The 22,126-nt window shown below is 44.3% G+C and overlaps 2 protein-coding genes across 2 annotated transcripts in view; both read left to right on the forward strand.

Moving 5' to 3' along the window:
* The first annotated feature begins 162 nt into the window (after nucleotides 1–162).
* Nucleotides 163–12,619, forward strand: alkbh8 (alkB homolog 8, tRNA methyltransferase). The gene is made up of 11 exons (XM_064303530.1): nucleotides 163–336; nucleotides 2,197–2,431; nucleotides 2,855–2,986; nucleotides 4,219–4,314; nucleotides 4,531–4,635; nucleotides 4,750–4,820; nucleotides 9,326–9,432; nucleotides 9,702–9,853; nucleotides 9,991–10,256; nucleotides 11,357–11,506; nucleotides 11,973–12,619. The coding sequence occupies exons 1-11, from the start codon at nucleotides 199–201 to the stop codon at nucleotides 12,471–12,473; spliced, it is 1,953 nt and encodes a 650-aa protein (XP_064159600.1). The 5' UTR covers nucleotides 163–198; the 3' UTR covers nucleotides 12,474–12,619.
* Nucleotides 12,620–15,251: 2,632 nt separating this feature from the next.
* The window catches only part of cwf19l2 (CWF19 like cell cycle control factor 2), a 47,069-nt gene continuing 40,194 nt past the window's right edge, over nucleotides 15,252–22,126 (forward strand). Inside the window, 3 exon segments of the mRNA XM_064303532.1 lie at nucleotides 15,252–15,410; nucleotides 20,715–20,825; nucleotides 21,770–21,895. Coding sequence (XP_064159602.1) covers nucleotides 15,318–15,410; nucleotides 20,715–20,825; nucleotides 21,770–21,895 — 330 coding nt within the window. The 5' untranslated portion in view covers nucleotides 15,252–15,317.

A 22,126-nucleotide genomic window follows, 5' to 3' on the forward strand; every position in this document is an offset into this window, starting at 1 on the left:
ATATGTAAAAATGTGTATATGTAAATCCACATTTGTTTTTAGTTATGTTAAATATTATTTTATTTGAAACACTGTTATTTAATAATTTAAGAACTATTTTAATCGTAGTGGCGATAATACCAAACGTTTTTACAACCTTAAGAGGAACCGTTATCATTTGGTTCATGTGTCATTCCATACAGGGTTGGAAGTTGCACCATGGAAAGTAGCTTGAATGGAAACGTGAAACTTGTCAAAAAGAGCAAAGATGAGAAAAAGCTTCTGCGGAAGCAATTAAAAGCAAGCCACACGTTGCTAAAACACGAGGGCATTAATACAGCATCACTGCCAACTCAGGTAAAACGGATCTTACCTTGTCGTATGGACGGCCAGCGAGGTTGACGTACGCGTGGTAGGATAGGACAGCTAGCAAGCTAACTATTTCGCTGGCAAACTAGCAAATCAACGCTGAAACATAACTTTGTACTTTTGTAGACTGCTGGATTCTATTCTGCATTTGTCGTTGAATTTAGATCTAGTGAATACATGAATGACTAGGATATGTATGCGGAAATATGAAATGGATTACTAACAAAATTAAATTTGCTTGAAAGTACTGTAGAAAATGATGTAGGCTATAGCCTACTGTTTTTAGTCATGTTTAATTTACACTTAGACTAAGTGTTTTGTTTCTGTGTTACAGACATGATGAATAGTGGTCTGTAAATAAATACAGATTGCTTTTAAAGTAGAAATCAATGTATTTTAAGATAATTTATGCGTGTTTATTGGCTACTAATAGTATTTTGTACAGGTTTGTCGCGTGGAAAGTGTCATTGTTTTATTAGATTTTACATGGTCCAGATAAGCATAATAGAGTCTGTATTTTCAAATCTGACGACTCGATAAAAGCAGCATTTGGATTTTTATTATGCCGAAGGTTAGGCTACATGATCTGCAGTCTGAGATAGACATGCGTCTGTGTCTGTGGTCTATACAGGATAATTTTGTTAGGGGTTTTAACTATGAACAGCTGTCAGCTGTACTTTTTTGGTCGTCCTTGTTATTTATTATTTATCGTGTAACGTAATCAGCAAGCCCATACAGTGTACAGTCTTAAATGGAGATATGACTAAATTATAATTTAGACTACGCAATCACACAGTACACAGTAATTTAGACTACACAATCGCATTTTTACTTAGGGTTCAAGTCATATGAAAAGATAAGTTTACTGTTTAAAAATGTATCAATGGAAAGATTATTTTATTATTCCATATACTAATATAAAATATATTTTTGATATGAAGTAAAATCAAATCTAAAATATTTTTAATGTAATAAAATAATTATTTCTACACACAAAGTGTGTTGTACTGCTGCAAATGTGTAAAAACACAATGCCTACAAATCTTTCTGTGTACCAAATTATTCATATCAAAATGATAGCAAGTTTAGCTAAATTTTCAGGAAGATGTTTCACATTTGTTTTCTAACATTTTTTAAAGTAACTTGGACTTGTGTTTCTTCATCTTTCCATCTTTTTTGTTTGGTGGCATAAACTATTTAATTGCCTCAAAGACGCAAAGTCCAAGTGTGGTCGAAAATAGCTTACAAAATCTAAAATGTATCCTGTGATGCTTATTTTGTACTTCACTTTCCAATAATAAAGTAATAAAACATTGCATGTGATGTAATATGGAAATAGCATGACCGCACGAGAGCATCCACATCAAAAATAGAAGCCACAAAAATGAACAAAGAACTGAATGAAAGTGGTGCTTCCAAATTCAAATGAAGCCACCAACTCAGCAGTCTTTTTTTCTTTTGCTGTGACCATTGCAGTGTTACTCCAGTAATGCACCTCCATTGTCTGTTTTAAATAAGGAATGCCAAGTCTAGATTTATGCATTGTTATATTTTTATGTTTTATTGGATATAGGGAAGATAAAAAAGTGAGTCCATTATTCAACACTTAGTTGGCTTGCACATCCTCTGCGACACATTTTGTCATATTCTTAAAAACGGTGTTAATTGACTTAGAATGCAGACCAAACGTAATGACAAGCATTATTGATTAAATGATAAGACCTGGTGCAGCGGTTGCCCTCAGAGGCTGTGTGCCAGACTGCAAAATGAAACAGGCTGAGCTGTTCCCATGGAAGCTCGGGAGAGGTGGAGGCTGAACGCATGCGTCTCGGTGTGTCTGTGCCGCAGAGCTTGGTGGTGGCGAACGGCGGGCTCGGCAATGACGTGAGCCGCGAGCAGCTGCAGGCAGTCCTGCAGGAGAGCGGCTGCGTGGAGTCGCTGCTCATGCCGCCCAACAAACCCTACGCCTTCGTGACGTACGGGTCTGTGGAAGAGGCTCGGCGATGCCACGCCTCCCTCAATGGCAGGCAGCTGCAGTGCCAGGGACAGACTGTCGCCTTGTATTTCAGCTTTGTGGAGAAAGGTAACCCGGGTTTTTAAACTGTTTGTTCACCACTCTCGCATGCTCCTCAGCTCTGAGGTATTATAATGGTGACCTTGGCCTAATTGTTTCTGTGTCTTAACTGGGAGTTCTTCAGAAGTCTTGAATAATGGAAAATATGTTGTTAAATGGAACATGTTCTTTGAGATGATGATGCATAATAATGAACCATAAAATGTAAAGTTTATATTACATAGCATTTTGTCTTCTATCTACCATGTTGTCCTGTCTTTGACCACCAGATGGCACTCTGTCTACAGCATCTGATATCCTGCTGCTCTGTATTAGTGCGTAAACTCAGAAAGCAGGAATTTATTTAACCTATAGAGGTGTAGGTATGCTGTGAAGTCTTCCACGGTGCATTCATAAAGGTTACTTCATGCCCTGCTTTCCTTTGCTTCATAGTGGGCGGTGAGTCAGGGGTCTGTACGGAGCTCCCCCCCGGCCTGAAGGTGCTGGAGGATTTCATATCGGCCGAGGAGGAGGCAGGTCTGCTGGAGGCCATCGACTGGGCGCCCCAGGGAGACACGCTGACTGGTGAGCGGCTGACTCAGCCCCGCCTCCCCAGCCCCGCCTCCCCGGCATCACCAGCAGCACACCAGGCTTTCTGCGTCTGTGCACCTGCTGTGCCTCCCATTTGGTTCCCCACCCTGCAGCAGTATACATTCACACTGTACCTTGTGACTTCGTTGTGTGCTTACTCATGTTTTTTTTTATTTTTTTTTTACCATGCAGCACAAAATGATCACCTTATCTCTGTCTCACATTTACAATTCAGTGTTCACCTGAAACAGGTGATTTAAGTTCAATTCACTTTGCACTTAAATAGTAATTTGAGGTATCTTCAGTTTAAACTAGCACGTCCAATTGCCCTTGAGTACCGGAGTCTCCTTCCTTGAAGGTACAAATACAGAGTCTGAAATATGACCAAAAACACTATGCAGTGCATAGTGTTCCATAATGGTGACAAAACTCACAAGGCTCACAAACTGTGCCAAACGTAAGTTTGTGTTGTTGGACGTCCGGAGGCCCGTAGCAGTGTGCTTCAGCTTGTTTGCAAACGTGTGATCCCAGCCTCTCTAGCCCGCGGCGTGTCCAGCTAAGGGGCTCGTCCTTACCCACACCAATGCTGAGCCTGGCTGGGCATCCTGCAGGCAAGCTTTAACGGCCCAACTCCACCCAAGGAGGGCAGGTTTCTGACTGCATGGTGGCTCCATGTCATTGTCCATGAAAATGAAATAGTCTATCCCAGCTGCGATGAATTGTCATTTTTCAAAGGCTGTGCGGGTATTCTGGTGAGTTTAAGAGTGGAAAGGAGTAAGGGCAGGCTACATGTGCTTTGAAGGACGTGCAAGGGCGACATAGCTCAGGAGGTAAGAGCGGCTGTCTGGCAGTCGGAGGGTGGCCTGTTCGATCCCCCGCCCTGGGGCGTGTCGAAGTGTCCCTGAGCAAGACACCTAACCCCTAATTGCTCCCAACGAGCTGATTGGTACCTTGCATGGCAGCCTTTCACCATTGGTGTGTGAGTGTGTGTGTGTGAATGGGTGACTGGATGATTGAGAGGCATCAATTGTAAAGCGCTTTGGATAAAAGCGCTATATAAATGCAGTCCATTTACCATTTATTAGGGTGTGCTCTGTCAAAGTCATTTCAGAAAGGGGACACACCTACTGTTACAACTGGGCCTTCTGCATCGGATGAGAAGAATAAGGGTGAAAATTATTTTTCAGAAATAATGATTTTTTTTATTCTCATCTTGTGTCTTTCAGGACAGAAAGCACTGAAGCACAGGCGAGTGAAGCATTATGGGTATGAGTTTCGTTATGACAACAACAACGTGGATAAGGACAGACCGTTACCTGGTGGTACGTGAGAATATTTACTCTTTTTCAGTAACATAGTTTTTGTTTTCTTGGATCAAATGCCAGCGAGAAAAGCAAATGTGATTTGTCCTTCAGGATTGTGAGACTGGCATAGCACTGCAATGACATGATTAGAATAATCACACACAATTAAAGTGAAGGCTTCTTTCATTTTTGATGGCTATGTCGATTTAAGATGGATTCATACTCTTTATTTAGGAATTCCTCAATTTTGCAACAGTGTACTGGAGCGATGTCTGAGGGAGAGTCACATTGATGTCACACCGGATCAACTCACCATCAACCAGTATGAGCCTGGACAAGGTGAAACACTATGTTCCCTCTCTGACCAGGAGGGGGCAGTAGTACTCCTCTGCACTCATTCTTGCTGAATGTTACCAGTTTTTTTAATTAAATAAACACTTGTGTTTCTGGCAGGAATTCCGCCGCACGTTGACACTCACTCTGCCTTTGAGGACACGATCCTTTCCTTAAGCCTCGGTGCAAAGGTACAGTGCTGAAAGTTCCCATAGTGCTGTGGGAATGACATCAGTGTGCGCCGTGATGAAACTGCTCATTTAAGATACTACATTAGTACTCTGTATGTAGCCTTTCAAATAAGTATGTGAAGGAGAGCAATATGTTTGAATAATTGCTCTATAAAGATAATTTGGTGTCTATTGATGTGTTCGTTGACGCTGTATCACCAAGAGCAGATGGTCTCCCCTCCTTTTGTATTTTTATTTTGTTCAGGCAGGAGGGTTGTAAATAGAGAGAGTGCAGAACTACCAGGGCTGGGGTTCGACCCCAAGCCCCCCATTAATCCCCCCCCCCAGCTGCCCGTGGGGTTTGTACATGGTTTCAGAATTAGCGCACTATGGACTGTGCCACACACCTCGGCATAGCTAAACATTTTTGGCCCAAAGCAAGCACACTGTATTTTTCCCCTTCATTTTCATTTGGAGCACTCTCCTCATAATTGCGTAGAACAGAAATAAAGTGTCGACACGCATTTGCTACGTAGTCAATCTGCATGCTTGAAAGCTTTGCTTATGGCTGTTGGGTGATTCATTGTACTGCAGTGATTAATGCACCACGGTGGGGAGATTGTGTTACTACAGACTTGAGAAGAAGTACAGGGACCTGCTGCATGACGGAGAGTACTGTGGGCTAAAAGAAAATCCTTACAGGTTCCAGATTTCCCTGGTATAAATGAGCTATCATAGAGATAAGTCAGTATATTGTGTGCAGCCATTCACCAGCTCGTTTCCCAAAGACTAATTTGCTGCATGCAGTTCTACATGGTCATGTGACTCATCAAAGGGGTTACCTGTGGCCTGTTATACTTCTTGGGAACCAGCGCTTGTTCTGTGGCACATTACGAATGAGTTTAGTTAGATCTTGTGCTTTCCGCCTTGCCTGATATGAGCCTGGCTGTGGCAAAGGTGTAAGCTGCCGCGGCAGGTCTCCACATCACACCGCCGGCCGCGCGAGCATTTTCGTCCCGGGGTGGAGCCTGGTGTTTGGGCCAGGAAGCCGTCACGTCTCGCCGAGCGGACGCGCGGACTGTGACTCCCAGCGCGGCTCGGGGAGAGACAGCTGAAGGGTGTCGGCGGAGTCCGCTTCAGTCCGCTGCTTGGGCGAACAGGCCCGGGTCCCGCAGGGCCGAGGGGGGGGGGGGGGGTCTGCGTGAGACGAGCCACACCGCCCTCCAGAACCCGCACCGCGGCGCGTGTGTTAGAGAGGCCCTCTGACCTCGGATCGACCCAGGGACTCATCACACGGAGCTGGAGTAGTCCTCCATGTAGGAGAATGGAGATGGATCTCTCTGCAGGTCACACAAGAGGAGTAGAGAGGAGCAGAAAGCATCCCCCTCCAGAAAAACAGTGTAGAAAATTCCATTCCCCTTACTCTGGGCTTATTTTACCAGTGTTTGGAAGATATGTGAAAGAAAAGGCTCTTCTGTTCTTCACCCCATGTCTATGATTGGGGTTTAGATTTCAGCATCTCAAAGTGCTTGTGTCATCAAAACAGAAAAGTAGAAAATGATTCTCAAGGAGGGACCTGGGCAGCCTACAGTTGTGGGCCAAGAAAAGAGGATTTTTCTCCAGAAAAGAAAAAGAAGAAGCGAGGCCGTGTGTTTTCCCATGTGAGAGAACACTGTTTGCCTTCGCAGTTTAGCGAAATGGCAGCTTATCAGCGAATGGCTGCAGGGAGACTTCTGATGAGGCCTTTATCCCTCCTTTGGTTCCTCCATGCATGGATACTTACAGAGAGATTTCCCATCCGCAGCTGCTGGCTGTTCATAATCTCAAATAAGACAGATTTGGGAAGAGCAGGAGGGTTTTCTCCTTAAGGGAGCTCGCAGCTGAGAGTCAGCATCTCCTTCGCTGTCTCCATTTCCGCTCAGCTCATTCCGTTTTTCTCCAGTGTTTTCCCATTATGAAAATTACCCTAGAAACACGATCGGAGAGTTATGCTAACGTCTTCGCGAACAATTTTCTCATTGCTTTGTTTGTCGAGTTGCATTTCTCCGTTCGCTCGTTAGCGATAACGTTGTCGATCACCGCGCGCGCGAGCCGGAATGTGATGCGCTCCGTCACGCTCGCTTGCAGGATCCATTTTGACAGCCTTGGAGGAACGTTCCGGATGTATAGGCGAAGCCATTTATTGCGGCAGAGTTGCGAAAAGAAAATTAACTCGCAACACAATCATTTGATCGTCTTGACTGAACGATGATGAGCCATCAACAGAAAGGGAAGTCGTTTCCTCAAATGAAAGTGGATAAAAATGGAAACTGATGGGAGGCAGATGTTTTTTTTTGGCTTGTGTGTTATTGCGGAGTGATGCTTCTTCAGGGTGATGGATTGGAACTCTCAAACACATTTAGCTGGGGGCGTATGAGGATCATCCAGTGGTACTCTGTAACAAAGGGCTGAAAGCCAGCGTGTACACGCGCGTGTGCGTGTGTGTGTCTCCCAGAGTGTGCGCACATTCATGCATCTGAGTCTGTATGCGTGCATTTGTGTATGCAGTTTTTTGGATTTATTTCTGTTTATGAATGTGTTGGTATAAGAGTGTGACCATAATTGTGTTTGGACAGTGTATTTTCCGTGTTTGTGCATGTGTAATTGTGCATGTTTGAGCACTGTGTACAGAGTATGCATATTCTGTTGCGTGTGTTTACTGTTTATATATTTGTGTTGATGTGTGTGTGTGTGTTTGTATATGACTGTTTCTGTGTGGAGATGGGCTGGGTGACCAGTTGCCGCCTCGCTGGCTTTGTGATCTTTATTGACTTTGTTACCTGGGAGAGGAGAGAAAGGCCAGAGTGAGAAGATGGATTAGAGAGGGCTGCTGCGAAGCAGAGCTGTCTAGAGTTGGATTGATTTGGCTACGGAAGAGCGGCTTTATTGATTGGCTGCTCCCCGCTGAATGTATAAGAAGGAGATGGAGATTGGGCCTCAGTCTTCCATTTCGACGAATGTCAACTCAAAACTGCCCTTTTGAGATTATATTGTGTGTGTGTGTGTGTGTGTGTGGACCAGCATTGCCTTCGGGGAAAGTATCCCCTTAATAATGCGATTACACACACAGGAGTGACTGAGGGCAGCATTCAATAAATCACAGTTCTTTTAGGAAACTTCCCAGAATGCATTGCGGCACTATGGATTGACAATGGAGCTGAGGCACAGTCCACAGCCAGGAGGAATGGTGCAGCGACACAAGGCATTTGCATTCAGCATAAGTCATGTTTTCGCTTCACTGTTCATTTAGTAATTTTCCTGCACGGAAGAAAGGTCTGCGATGGATAGATCTTGGCTGCATATTTTCCCTTCATTCACTGGAAACAGAAGCACAGCCGCAAAGCACAAGCATCTATTACCAAGGGTTGCACGCTGGTTTTTTGAGAGGCATTTAGAAAGGCAAAATTAATTGGATATTCCCTTTCCCCCCCATTGTAAGCAGTGGTCTCTGGTGAGCGAGTGTCTGTCTGCTCCATTGTCGTTTCTCAGGCAGTGTGATGCAGCAGAGCCACAGGAAGTGTGCTCGCAGGGAGGCGGAGAAAGAGCCGTTCCCCCGGCTCTCGACTGACACCTGGAAACCCAGCCTATTCAGGGCGCTAAGCGCTGTCCGTGGCCCATTCAGTCTCCCAGAGAAAAGGGCTCGTATGGTGGCACGCACGTATGCCTTTGACCGCGCTTCTAGGTAAATGACTTCCACACCCCCCCCCCAACATGACCCACGCCGGGACGCTGTGGGGACCGCCTGAGCCCCCCTTCGTTTGGGGGTTCAGACGAGGCCAACCAGCCTTAACTCCCCCCCCACCCCCCTATTTTATTAGCCCGCTGAAGCCTGGGGCCCTGTGGCCCTGAATGGGGAAAGCTTCACAGAAGGGCGCTCGTGAGAATCTGCGTGTCTGAAACATATACGGAGTGAGCAGAGCAGCTCCTAACGGAGAGCAGCTCCTCCATGCTGCAGCAGGGCTTTAACTCAGCGCCTGGCAGACTCCCAGTGATGTAGGGGGAGGTGTGAGAGGTGAATGGTAATTGATGCGCGTGGCACACGCTTCCCTGTAGTACGAGGTGTAAAAGGTGAACAATATTTCAATGGGCGGCAGACTCTTTAGCGCTGTTGGGCGAAGGGTGAGAGGTGAGCGGTAATTCTGGTCGCGGTGTTGGGAGGTGTTCCTTAGGGTATTAGTGATGACTGTAACTATGGCACTCTGTTTGTGGTGTCGTCGAAGGGTGAAAGGTGAACTACATCTGTCCCTGTATTTTTCTTTATCTCTGTCTTTTAATTTTTGCACCTCTCTCTCTTTGTCTGTGTCAGTATGTGTGTCCTCAATATCATGTGTATAGTACCTGTGTCCTTCTGTATTTAGGTCTGTATATCTCTGTGCTTTTTGTTTCTGTCTGTATATCTCTGTGTTTATGTCTGTATATCCGTGTTTCTCTCTGTGTTTGTGTTAGTATCTTTTGCTCTCTGTCTCACTTCCTGTGTTTTTTGACAGACAGTGATGGACTTCAGGCACCCAGACGGGCGCTCGGTTGCCGTGGTGTTGCCTGAGCGGAGCCTCCTCGTAATGAAGGGGGAGAGCCGTTACCTGTGGACGCACGGGTGAGTGGGAGACGCCACCGCCCTCTTCAGACCGGTGAAATCCTGTGGACGTGTGAATCCTTAGTCACTTGTAGAATATTGCTGTCTCTAGATTAATCTGCTGTACAGGTTCCTAATGGCAATGAAGTCTTGGCTGGATATAGACTTGAACATTTTGACAAACCTGTTACCAGTAAAATACAAAAGAGGGCAGTTAAGTGACAGTTGGCAGGGATTTGTTCCTTAATGAGCCAGGGCTGGGTTTAAGCGGGGTCTGAATGGCTTGCTAGGATAACTCCCAGGAAGTTTGATGTGGTCACCGCTGGCGACACAGTGAGCTCTGGGCCTGTGACCTCTGACCCTGGCGACCTGACCCTGAGCAAACGGGGCACCAGGACGTCCTTCACCTTCCGCCGAGTGCGACGGACGGCGTGCGACTGCGGTGAGTCCTCCCAGCTGCCTCTGTGGCGGACGACGTTCTGCCGGCTCTGGTGGTGTCGCAGTCTATGGTGTTTGTGTGGAAGTGCTGCTCCTTGCTTCATTTTCATCACACGCTGACGCGTGTGTTCTCGCGCGCAGCGTACCCGTCCGCCTGCGACAGCCGGCGCCCCCCGGAGGCGCCCCCCGCCCCGGCTCTGCCGCGGGACGACGGGGATGCGTCGCGCCTGGAGGCCCGGTTCGTGCACCGCGTGTATGAGGAGATCTCCTCCCACTTCAGCAGCACGCGCCACTCCCCCTGGCCGTGCGTGCGCGACTTCCTGCGCTCCCTGCCCGCGGGGGCTGTGCTCGCGGACGTGGGATGTGGCAACGGGAAGTACCTGGGGATCAACCCGGACCTGTGGGCGGTAAGACCGCGCAGCCACCCGCGGCAGCACAACTCCTCACACACATGTGCACACACGTCCGGAACCATAAGATAAAATAGATCTTTGGCCCATCTGCTAATAATAATTTCTAAAAAGTAATAAAACACATTGCCGACTGGCCGGTATTTTTGCTTCTTATTGGACAGAGTGGTAAATGGTTGTGGGTAGACGTGATAAAATTTCATGCTCCCATTGGTAGTCCCTCCTCATTCAGCACAGTCATACTGTGTAGGAATAAGCCTCTCTGCTGGGCTGTTAGTATTTTATACCTTAGGCAGGGCTGTATGCTGAATGCTGAATGCTGAATATGAGGTCATTAAAGATATTAGCCATCGTGTCCACAATGAGCAATTAAAAAAGAGAATGTAACAGAGAAATAGCCCATTCATTATGGTGCTGCGGTCAAAGAGCAAACTCAGTCTATCTGGGGCTTCATTTATTTCAGTAATTAGAATACTGATATCTTGTGATGTTATATTGCATGCAAATGCTGACCTTTCAGCGCCTGTTTGGAATAAGGGAGCAGTGTGACTGTTCTTTTTGGTCTTCAGGCCACAGTGATTGTGCGTGTCTCATAAAGTCTAATTAAGTTTCTCCCCCAAACAGGAGCTTAATTGCAAATGTTATTACAGCTATCAATTTTCAAGGTTTTGTCAACATTAAGCACTGTGGAGGTGATTTTAATTTGGCAACTTCGTCCCAGATGAGTACTTTCCAGCCAGTTTGCATGGTGTGTTTTTAATTTAAATATTTCAAATATTGATCAGTAAGGATTCACACTGACTAACGATGGCAGCCAGTTCTGAATCATTTGCTGGGTACAGTGCAGCTAGGTACTCCTGTACAGGTGCGTGATAGGTTTGTGTGTGTGTGTGTGTGTGTATGTGTGTGCATGTGCGCGTGCGTGTATGTATGTATGTGTGTGTGTGTGTGCTTGCGTGCGGGTGTGTATATGTATGTATGTATGTATTTGTGTGTGTGTGTGTGTGTGTGTGTGTGACAGACACAGACAGAGAGAGAGAAACAGATGTATGAGATTCCCCAGCCCAAACTGGATCAGCTCATTTGGTCTCCTGCAGATGGGCTGTGATCGCAGCCACAGCCTGGTGCAGATCTGCGCAGACCGAGGATTGCAGGCGTTCGTGTCGGATGCCCTCGATGTTCCCCTGCGCAGTGGCGTGTGCGACGCGTGCATCTCCATCGCTGTGATCCATCACTTCTCCACACAGGTTCACTCATTTATCCACCCCGCACGCGCCCGTAACTGCACCCACAAAGGAACTTTCACACTTACAGCCACTTCGGTTTTTCCCACCTCACCCACTGTCCCCACCACCCAAGCCAACTGGTCTCATTCTTTTAACCACAGAACAGGAATGCCCAGTTTCAGAGTTATCCAGAATGCTAGTTTTACCATCTCTTAGGAGCCGACTTAGAATTAGCCTGGCTTAGTGGCTATATTTAAATTCAAAAGTTCAGTACTGACGTGCTATCAAAATCGACATGAAATATGACCTTTGATGACAGATTGGACCCCCGTTGTCCTTAATAAGGCAGAGATACTTTGTACCTTTTCATTTAAGCGGGATTTAAGCTAATGGGTGCAATGAGGTGTGACTGCCCTTGAGCTTAAAGTGTGAAGTGGTCTGCTAATTGACTGCGCTAATTGGTTGTGTTTTCCGACTGTTTGTCCAGGAGAGAAGGCTGGCCGCTGTTAATGAACTCGTTAGGCTCCTGAAGCCTGGGGGGAGAGCACTGATCTACGTCTGGGCCTTGGAGCAGGAGTACAAGAAGCAGAGATCGAAGTACCTCAAAGAAAAGAGCCCAGAGCAGGAAGAGAAGGGTGGGCCTGGTGCTGAACAGATGACACAAAGCAACCCGGACTACAGTCAGGAGCATGCTGGGAAAGATGACCCTCAGCAGAGTCAGCCAAAACTTTCTGTCCACACCAACCGCACTGTGTTCAACTCCCAAGACTTGCTTGTACCCTGGCACCTAAAGGGTGTCGCCCAAAAGGCCTCTGAGACGTCCGCTGATAGCGAATCATCTGCCTCCGACCCTGTGTTCCATCGCTACTACCATGTCTTTCGTGAAGGGGAACTGGAGAACCTGTGTGGTAGAGTCAAGAACATTACCATTCAGAGTAGCTACCATGACCAGGGGAACTGGTGTGTCATTGTGGAAAAGACTCTGTGATATCTAATGACTGGAAATAATGAGGAAATTAGATTTTCACTTGATTGGTTTAGGATGAGATCTGTAATCATACAAGGCAATGAGGTGTTTTATTACTAATTTTGATGAGCATAATAAAAAAACCCAAAAAGGAGGGGAAGAAAACATTTTAATGCTGCTAATGAATGCATTTGTTGGAGAGGTTATGCTGTCATGATTGAGGTAGGGCTTCCCACGGTGGTCAGAACAGCAGAGATGTTGGCCTTTTACTGACAGACTGAAAACGCACTTCTTAAACTGCACCTTGGCTTCTCCACCCTCTCTTGCACTTCTTCTCCCAAACACCCAAGTAGGTGCAGTGACTTATTATTCTGTTCTCCGAGCTGGTAGTTCTCTGCTCTTTCTTCATGTAATGTAGTTTAATGCTTATTATAGTAGTTTTGTTCTTGTTTTGGTAACTTAGTTTAATGTTCTTTGGGGTAGCTGAGAAGTTTTGATGAAATGTACTCCTCTTGCACTTAAGCATACAATTAGGCATTCCAAAGTGGAGACAAAATGGTGGTAAAGCATTAAAAGGTATTGCTGAAAGTAGGGCAAGGTCGTGCAGGGCCATGTTGGGAACTATAATAATAATAATAATAAGAAGAAGAAGAAGAAGAAGAAGGATATCAGACTGGCTATCTCATTGTCCTCTTTTAAAATTTTTTACTTGTCACCACCTTTTATCATTTTTACTATTTAACTTTTATATTTTCAATATTTGTTATGTGAACAAATCTTTTGATCTTATTTTGATGATGTGAATATCTTTCATCATCCTGTTTTTATTTATTTTATGATTATTTCTTAATCCTCATTTCCATATTTTCTGTAGTGCATTTTTTTTCTGTAACGTGAAGCATCTTGTAACTGCGTTGAAAGGCGCAATAATTATATTAATAATTTTTAAAATTATTTTTACACATTTTTGTTATTATTATTATTATTAGTAGTAGTGGAAGTATTAGTGTCATTATTATTATAAAAGAACAATAATGAATTACCCGGACAATGACTGTGATCTGCAGAGATATCTGCCTATAGAGTGTGAATGTGGAGTTACAGCTGCTGGTGTTTCAAGTTGCTCTTGGAGTTACATAGGCTGCATTTTTGTTGCTTTAACCCATGAGCCTGTGATTGCCCCATACCTGCCATTATGAAGTCAACTTATGTAAATATCAAAAATATGTTTCATCGCTCTCAAGAACTGTCTGGGTCACTCAAGAACATACACAAATACTGAAATAATATTTTTTTTAAACCGGAAATGTGACCTATCTCTTTAAACAGGTTCTGTGGACAGTTTTATTATGATACTCTTCATTGTGTGAAAAGCTTGGTTATCAGTATTCAGGAGGAACTGTGCTGTCTCAGAATCTTGGCTGTCGGGTGACAGCAGGAGTTGCCTACAACAAGATAACTTTAATGGATTGAAGTGCATTGAAATTGATTCTAGGTTATCAACTCCTTGATCAAAATTGCAGACAGCACCTGGGGTAGCATCATGTAATTGAAGTGGATCATGCAGAACTACCAGTGCACTCTGCAAGTGTGAACCCAAATTAGTACAACATTTGAAATTCTATATATTTGTGAACATGAACTCTTCTAAATAGATGAAGTATTCAAGTAAAGTAGCACTCTATGAATGATCCTTCATAAAAAGTATAACACCTTCATTAGCACTACATTCATAAATTATGTCAATAACTGTAAATACACTATATAGACAAAAGTATGTGGACACCTGACAGTGAACATCTCATCCAAAATTATGGGCATTACTATGGAATAGGTCCACCCTTTGCTATAACAACCTCTACTCTTCTGGACAGGCTTTCTACCAGATGTTGGAACATTGCTACAGGGATTTGCTTCCATTCAGCCAGAAGTGCATTAGTGAGGTTGTGCACTGATTGGACAGTTAGGCCTGGCTCATAGTTGGCTTTCCAACTGATCCCAAAGGTGTTGGATGAGGTTGAGGTCAGGACTGTCTGCATACCATTCAAGTTCTTCCACACCGTTCTCAACAAAACCATTTCTATATGGACCTCACTGTGTGCCCAGGGGCACTGTCATGCTGAAACAGGGAAGGGCCTTCCCCAAACTGTTGGAGAAGCACAGAATCATCTAGAATGCCATTGTATACTGTAGCATTAAGATTTGCCTTCACTGGAACTAAGGGGCCTAACCAAAACTATGAACAGCAGCCCCAGACCAAGGGGTGTTCAGATACTTTTGGTCATACAGTGTAAGTGTAAGGGATTTTGTCACCACTCTTGTAGCAACTGGCATTACCATGATGACATTACAAGTGATACACACCATCTTCATATTTTTGTTTATTGTTGATGGAAAGTGCACTTACCATTATTTACATTTATGAAAGTGTTGTGCTTATGAAGGAGTATAGCTCTTATGAAGGATCCTTCACAGAAAGTGTTACCTCAAAAGTATATATTAGAAATACAACACAACTTGAAATTAAGTAAAGAGCCAATTTATTCAAATTTTTTTTTAAAGAAAATCAAATATAAGCTTTGGAAACTACTGATAAGTGCAGGATAGTTGAAAAAGAGTCGAAATACATACATAATATATAATTTTATATGAGAAATGTGTATATTTGTCCAGTATATGCTAATAAATCCTATTACGATTATGAACGTTCCCAACCAACGATTTCAACCAAGAAATTTTCCATTGATATGTTCAAGATGTACCACAGAACTAAAATAAATAGGTCTACACTTTTCGTTCAGTAGACAGGAAATGCAGCCGTAAATGCATTTACGACAACAAACGAATACGATTTACGGCAATATCATGGCGGCTTACGGACAGAGTTTTGAAAGTACAAATAATATTGAAGCAAGGAAGGAATTTAAACGTAAAGCCAGAGAGCAGGTTCTATGTGAGGTAACTCAAATGTAATGTTTTTGAAGATGAATGTATATCGATAATACAGTTAGAGGAAATAGTGGCGTTTAGTCATAAGATTTAGCGATGACTGTTTCTGTCTGACAGTTAGCTAGCCTAGTTCGCTAATGTTGCTGAATTAAAGCAAATTTAACATTATCCAGCATTGTCGCCGAGCAAAATTGTGTTGATTATGATGTCGAATAGCAGCTGGCTAAAAAGTGGTTTAGTATGGGCCCTGACTTTTCTCTGTACATTTTGAGCGGTTAGCTATCTAGATTGGTAATAGGCTAACTAGCTAGCAAATAGGTTGATTACAGACGACTTGGTTCAAGATTCTGTGCAGCTTTGGTCTATGAGTGTGCATCGTACTTATATGTTATACCTTAATACTTATGAGTTATAGGCACACACGTAGGCACTTTTGCTGTGCAATGTTGTCTTCAATGTTGGGCTTGTTTAAAGCTCCTGAGTTTGCAGACTTACTGCTGCAGTGTAAGTTAGCTAGCTATCGATAGCGGGTAGTTAGCCAGTCTGCCTGGCTCACAGCCCTTAGTTGCAGTAAGTAATATAGTACTAATTTAGGTCTATTTGCACCAAAGAAGAGATGAAAATGGCATGCCTGTAATATACGTATGGGCCTTTTTGTACCATTCATACTAAAAATTCTACTCGCTTCTTACTGAAAGAGTAGCTACATGACGGACGGCGTCAGACACAGACACCTTAACTAGATCGTACTTGCTAATTTCATAATTGTGTCGATTGATTCGACGTCATAACTTTGCTTAGCCAATCGACCAAAACTGCACAGATCTGCAGAATGTTCTGTTCCTTAGAAATTATTTTTGTGCAAATCAAGCTTTATAGTTCGCATTTCATGTGCTGTAACTATGTGCTGTTACAGTGGGTCTCGTGAGAGTCCCACGAAAGGGTGAAATGAAAGCTCTTTTTACATGAGTATATTTATGACAAATTCCAGATTATGTCATTTGGCGCCTTATTAAAATTAATCGATTTTTTCGTGCACAGGAATTCTTAAGTGAGCAGTGACATTTTCATAAATAGGTCATTTTTATATAGCCTAATTGGTTTCCTAATATGCATGTTTTTGTTGGTCTATGAGTTGTACTATTTAACCAACATTTAGAAGAGCAAGATTGCAGAAGCATAAATGCCAGCTTTAATGTGTTTTATATGATGACTGCATTTACATGTAGCTTATACCATATATACATTGTATATGTGTAGTGGAGTCCTCATTTGTCATATCGTTTGCTTTAAAGTGCTATTCCTACTTGGATTCAGATTGATTAACTTTTATTGTGCGACTGTGATCGCCTCGAGTCTTGGAATGTTTTTTCAGTCAGTTTTCCAATGGTTGGGAGCATGGATTCGTTTTGAGTAAGCTAGTTACTTTTCCACGCCAATTTATCATTTTTACCATATTTTTGGGTTTGCAAAATTGTTCACTTGGACAAACCGTGGTGCGGTTTCGCGCATACTGTCTGTCAGTGAACCACAAGATGGGGCTATTTGACTTGCAGACTAAGCTGTTGGTGTTTTTTAGGAGTGGACTATTGTTTTTCGCTACAAGTCTAACATATGTACAGTCAGATATGCTACTACGTCATATGTGAAAGCTTTACAAATGCGTATATACATTTCAAGCTGTAATATGAGTAATTTGAAACTAGAAGTACCTTTCATTTTTTGTGTTATTCGGGGCTTAACAAAAATATACAGTGAACATGTCGCTTGTATATAAATGCTTTATTATGTTTTCAACATTTTAATAAGGCTGTTTTTAGTTCGAGAATTCAATGAAATTATTTAGCACAATATATAGACGAGCATCATAAACCTTATCGGAACAAATACCTGTTCTCGTTAGTCACTTGATATGGCTCGGCTGGGGACCGCAAAACAGACTGCGTGTCGCCGATAAGACCTCGAAGCTTCGTTTCAGTAAACGTTCCGCGGTGAAATGGCTGTGAGTCAATGACAGGTTTCAGAATAACTGAAGTCGTTCTAGGGGATATGAGCTTTTTATCTTTCAAAAAAATATTTTCCTTAGCTTTAATCATGGAATATGCTGTAAATCCTATGCACAAGTCAGTGTTTGTATTCTCATTTTGGTTTTAATGTAAGCGATGAGGAAAACAATGGATTTTTTTCTTCAGCGACCTGTTGCGATAATCTCCATTCAGGATTTAGTATGATAACGATTCATAATAAAGGCACGTTGTGAAATAACCACAAGTGACTCCAGGCTGCTGGACTCAAGTAATAACCTGATTAAATGTTGTTTTGAAATAGTTGTTTAATTCTATAACAAGAAGCCTGTTTAATTTTCTTTTCTGTGTAATTATGTGCTATTTCCTGTAATGTCCGTGACACAGTGACAGCTAATTTAGCAACTCCGATAGCACTGATGATTGAATTACTACTCCACATTGCGACCAAGGATCATAAACATTGCTATGTTTTAGAAGGCCCTAATTGTGTCAGAATGAACAAAGGAACACCACATGGCATTAATAAAACACTCGGACGATAAATGCAAAGTGACTAGCTGGCTCGTGGCTATCATTCTTTGGCAATAAGGGCTGCTCATGATAGCCACTTTATGTCCCCAAGACCAGCTTGTGCTGATTTCAGCACCCTCAGCACCTGTTTCAGTGGCAGACCTCTGAAGCACGCGCGTGATCGAAAGCTACACCTGCTCTGAGCAGCTGTGCTGTAGCCCTGCCTCCTAGACCCTAAGGGCACCGCTGACGGAAAGTGGGTGCTGCCGCAGAAAACGCGCGCGGCCATGTGATAGTCTTCACCCGTAACGTTAATACGCGCATGGACCATGGACCAACCGTGTTTTTCCAGCGTCGCCTAGGTGAATGGTGCGCTAATGGTTTGTTGAGCTTTAGGGTTGAATGAATGAGGGTAGCAGCAAGGGCAGCTGTAGTGTTGAATGAGTCCTGTATAATCATAAGGGCGGCAGCCTGTGTGATGTGGAGCCCCGCTGCTTATTATTGCTGTTGTTGTCTGGTTATTTATTGCCCTTTATTTACGGCTGGTGAATGATTGATGTGGTGTTATGGTGAATTACAGATTAGGGGGAGGTCGGGAGAAGGCACTTGCAGTGCTGTGCCCAGTGGTGCAGAAGGTGAACTGCAGATGGGAGAGGAGCAGTGGTGTGCTGTATGCGGTCTGCAGGATGTGCAAACTGATCTTCCCTCTCCCAATCCAATTAGACACTGCAGTAATGGAATGGGCCTTTGGATGTAATAGGGCGTTCCAAGGGCAATATAAAAGATTTTTAAAAATTACAGGACTTTCTGGGGAAATGTGGGCACTAGAGACAGTGGAGTACTTGGAGCAGTGCTGCTCACCTGCTCTTCGAGAGCTGCAGGGCAGCTGGTTTTGCTTTTAAATTTAACGGCAGCCAGTTCTCACCCAAGGAGCCTGGTGAAGTGAGCTGGATGGGTGAAGACAGGGATCTGGTCACATGATTCTCAGGCTGATGAACTTTAGGGGATAGTCTTGTGAACTGTCGAGACGGTTTTCATTGGATGGTCTGGTGAGCTGCAGGGGTTTCTGACGACAGTTGTATGGTTAACTGTAGTGTCATTGCCTGGGGATGGGTTAGCTGAGCTGTGAGGGTCTATGTGGGGATGGGTTAGCTGAGCTGTGAGGGTCTATGTGGGGATGGGTTAGCTGAGCTGTAAGGGTCTATGTGGGGATGGGTTGACTCAGCTGTAGTGGCTGTAGTGAGTGTGGCCTCTGAGCCACAGACCTGGCCCTGCTGCTGCCCCACTGCTCTGCTATCTCTACAGCAGCTGTGTTAGTTCATCTGCATTATAAACATGTACTACAGGATGAATTAGCTCTAATTGTGATAGATGGCCTTCCTGCAGGAAACGATTGCATCTGAGCAAATTCAGTGGAGGTGGTATCTCTCCTGGGAGGTAGGAAAACACAAATAAATAAGCCCTTGGTGGGGCAAGAGGCCTTGTACCAAAATGTGCAGATTGCAAGATGGTTTACACTAGCAAAGGCTAAATGTTTCAAGGCTGATTCAGAGAAAATATTGGAGCATTCTGGCACGGCTGAGGTCATAAATGATAAGTATGGAAAAGAGGTTTCTCCTCATTTAGCTGTTCACATTCTCTGTGCGTGTAATCCGCAGAATTGACATTAAAAGAATGTCAGTTGTAGAAAGATTTCTGCTCCCTCGCTGCTCTTATGAGCTCTTTAGTTAATTACCCTGCTTTAATGTGGTTTCCTCTCAGCTGTCTCTCTGTCACTGCAGGACATTCTCTCTCTCTCCCTCTCTCTCACTCCCTCTTTCTCTCCCCCTCTCCCTTTCTCACTTACTCTCTCCCTCCCCCCTCTCACCCTCCTCTTTCTCCCCCTCTCTCTCTTTCACTCACTCCATCCCACTTTCTCTTTCCCACTCTCTCTACCTCTTTCTCTCTCTCTTTCTCCCTCGCACTCTCTCTTTCTCCCCCTCTCTCAACCTATTTCTCTCTCTCTCTCTCTCTCTCTCTCCCTCTCTCACCCTTTCTCTCTCTCTCTCTCTCCCTCCCTCTCTCTCTCTTTTCTTACAGTAGCAGTGGAACTTGTGCTTGCTGAAGTTGTTATAGCATTTACAATAATGGCGAGCCTACCAAATTAATATTACTTTAAATTTAAACTTGTTATATATAGTTTGTTTTTATTTCCATTAAACTATTTAGTTAAAACTTTATTTGTTCAGAAAGGTCAACTTCATTTCTCTGTTTGGCTCTGGGAAACTGAGCCCCATGGGGTTTGGGGAAATGCAGGGGAATGTGTAGGCAGTTGTGTGGCCAGTAATCTGCAGGAGGTCTGTTTCACAGGCAGACACACCTGCTCTTTCAATAGACTCCACCTGAGCTTAATGACCGCAGTGAGTCATCATCGGTATGTTTTAGAAAATGTGTAAACTCTCCCCTGTTTCCAGCTGAAACCCCCCCACCGAAAGAACCGCTGCTGTCCCCTGAACAGCCTCTTATGGCACGCGTGCCACACCTGCGATTAGTATGAATGTATCTTTTACTCTATGGAACTGAGCAGTTCATTCACCTGGCCTCTACTAAGCTCGCTCATGGCTCGACCTTAAAGGGAAAAAGTAACTTCTATCTCTCATTAGGAACTAATTTTTCCTGCATGTCATGTGCTCTTGGTGGTAAAGGGAGCCCTTATTGGACTGCATGGTTATTGAGAGCAGCCATGGCTGTGTGTGTGTGTGTGGGTGGCTTATGTGCGGCTGTGTTGTGCGTCCAGGCCAAGGAGAAGTATGAGAGGGAGGAGAAGAGGAAGGAGCTGAAGCGGGCGAGGGGCGAGGACACCTGGATGCTCCCGGAGGTGGACCGGCGGCTGCAGCAGCTAGACCAGGTGAGGGGCATCGGCTGGCTGTTTCCACGGCAACCGTCGCCACGGGAACCTCAGTCTGACGAAGCTCGTCCCGTAGTCACCTGCCTCCTCCCTTTAAAATGTGGGAGAGGTCAGCATTTACAAAAGCCGAAGGGCGCCTCACACTCGGGTGTGTTTGCAAGGATGTGAATAGATCAACTCGCCTTCTAAATTATTTGTATTTATTTTGTATGAGGACTTGAAGCTTGACATTCAGTTCAAGATTCCTGGGCTGGCTGAATTCATAACGAAAACCAGGGAAACGGTTTCCATAGGCACACGTTGCTCATGAAGAGTCAGTATTTATTTCTGAAATAAATGCGTGGTCCAACCCAGCCCTTTGCGCAGGTTTTAATTTGTTACACAGCCAGTCTTGGTGCCTTTTATTGAAGGTCCTTTGTAAAGGTTTTTCTGAATTGGTCACTCGCGTGAAAGGACAGGGGGAGGATATTGAACAAAATGAAAAGGAAAGCTCCACTAGCCAGTGTGAAAGGCTCTTAGTTGGATAAACAGAAAAGGGACCGTGTACTGCAGAAGTGAGAAGTGAAATCGGTGTCTCCATGGCTGAATGCAGGCCCAGCTGAGGGACAGAAATGGCGGTATAATTAACTCCGTCCCATAACCCTTTTTGCTGGACAGAGCCAGCTGGCTCTCGGGATGGGTGTATCGTGTCTGCCTCTGTCACGTACAGAATGAGGGAACCAGAAACCCTCAGCCCAAATGATGAGTTTTGAGCACCAGGTTTTTGTAGCAGGTGTTGCAGGGGTAGAATTGGCGTTAAACCAACAAGGACATCAAAATGGTGCTAATCACCTTAGTCCATTAAAGATGCTCTGTGAGGAGCTTTCTGAGTAAGGCACTTTGCTAATTCCCAGAGTTATTCTGCTTTTTAAACTGGAGGTGCGCATGTGACAATTCAATTGCAGGAGCATTCGGGTAAAAGCAAGAAGAAGAAAGAGAAAAAGTCTAAAAAGAGTAAAAAAGAGAAGAAGAAAAAAGATAAGAAGGAAAAGAAGTCAGCAAAGGAAGATGATTCCAGCGACAGCTCTGAGGTAAGCCTCGCTCTTTCATCATAAGCAGGCCCCACCCCTCCTCTCGTTCTTACTGAAGGATTGTGGGATTTTGGAGTATTGTGTGGAAAAGCCTCTGTTGCTGTGTACACTAGTACCTTGCTGACACGGGGCCTAAGGAATGGTTTTTCAGTTTTCTGCCGAAGCGTTGCTTTTAGACATTCCCTTGCCCTTTCCGGAGAGGTCCTGATGTGCTTCAGCAGTACATTCTCT

The sequence above is a fragment of the Anguilla rostrata genome, chromosome 12 (assembly GCF_018555375.3).
Source record: "Anguilla rostrata isolate EN2019 chromosome 12, ASM1855537v3, whole genome shotgun sequence".
Lineage (NCBI taxonomy): Eukaryota > Metazoa > Chordata > Actinopteri > Anguilliformes > Anguillidae > Anguilla > Anguilla rostrata.

Coding starts and splice junctions, on each gene's coding strand:
- alkbh8 (XM_064303530.1), top strand. CDS start 199: ATGGAAAGTAGCTTGAATGGAAACGTGAAACTTGTCAAAAAGAGCAAA. Junction 2,432..2,854: donor TTTCAGCTTTGTGGAGAAAG/GTAACCCGGGTT, acceptor TTTGCTTCATAG/TGGGCGGTGAGTCAGGGGTC. Junction 2,987..4,218: donor CCAGGGAGACACGCTGACTG/GTGAGCGGCTGA, acceptor TGTGTCTTTCAG/GACAGAAAGCACTGAAGCAC.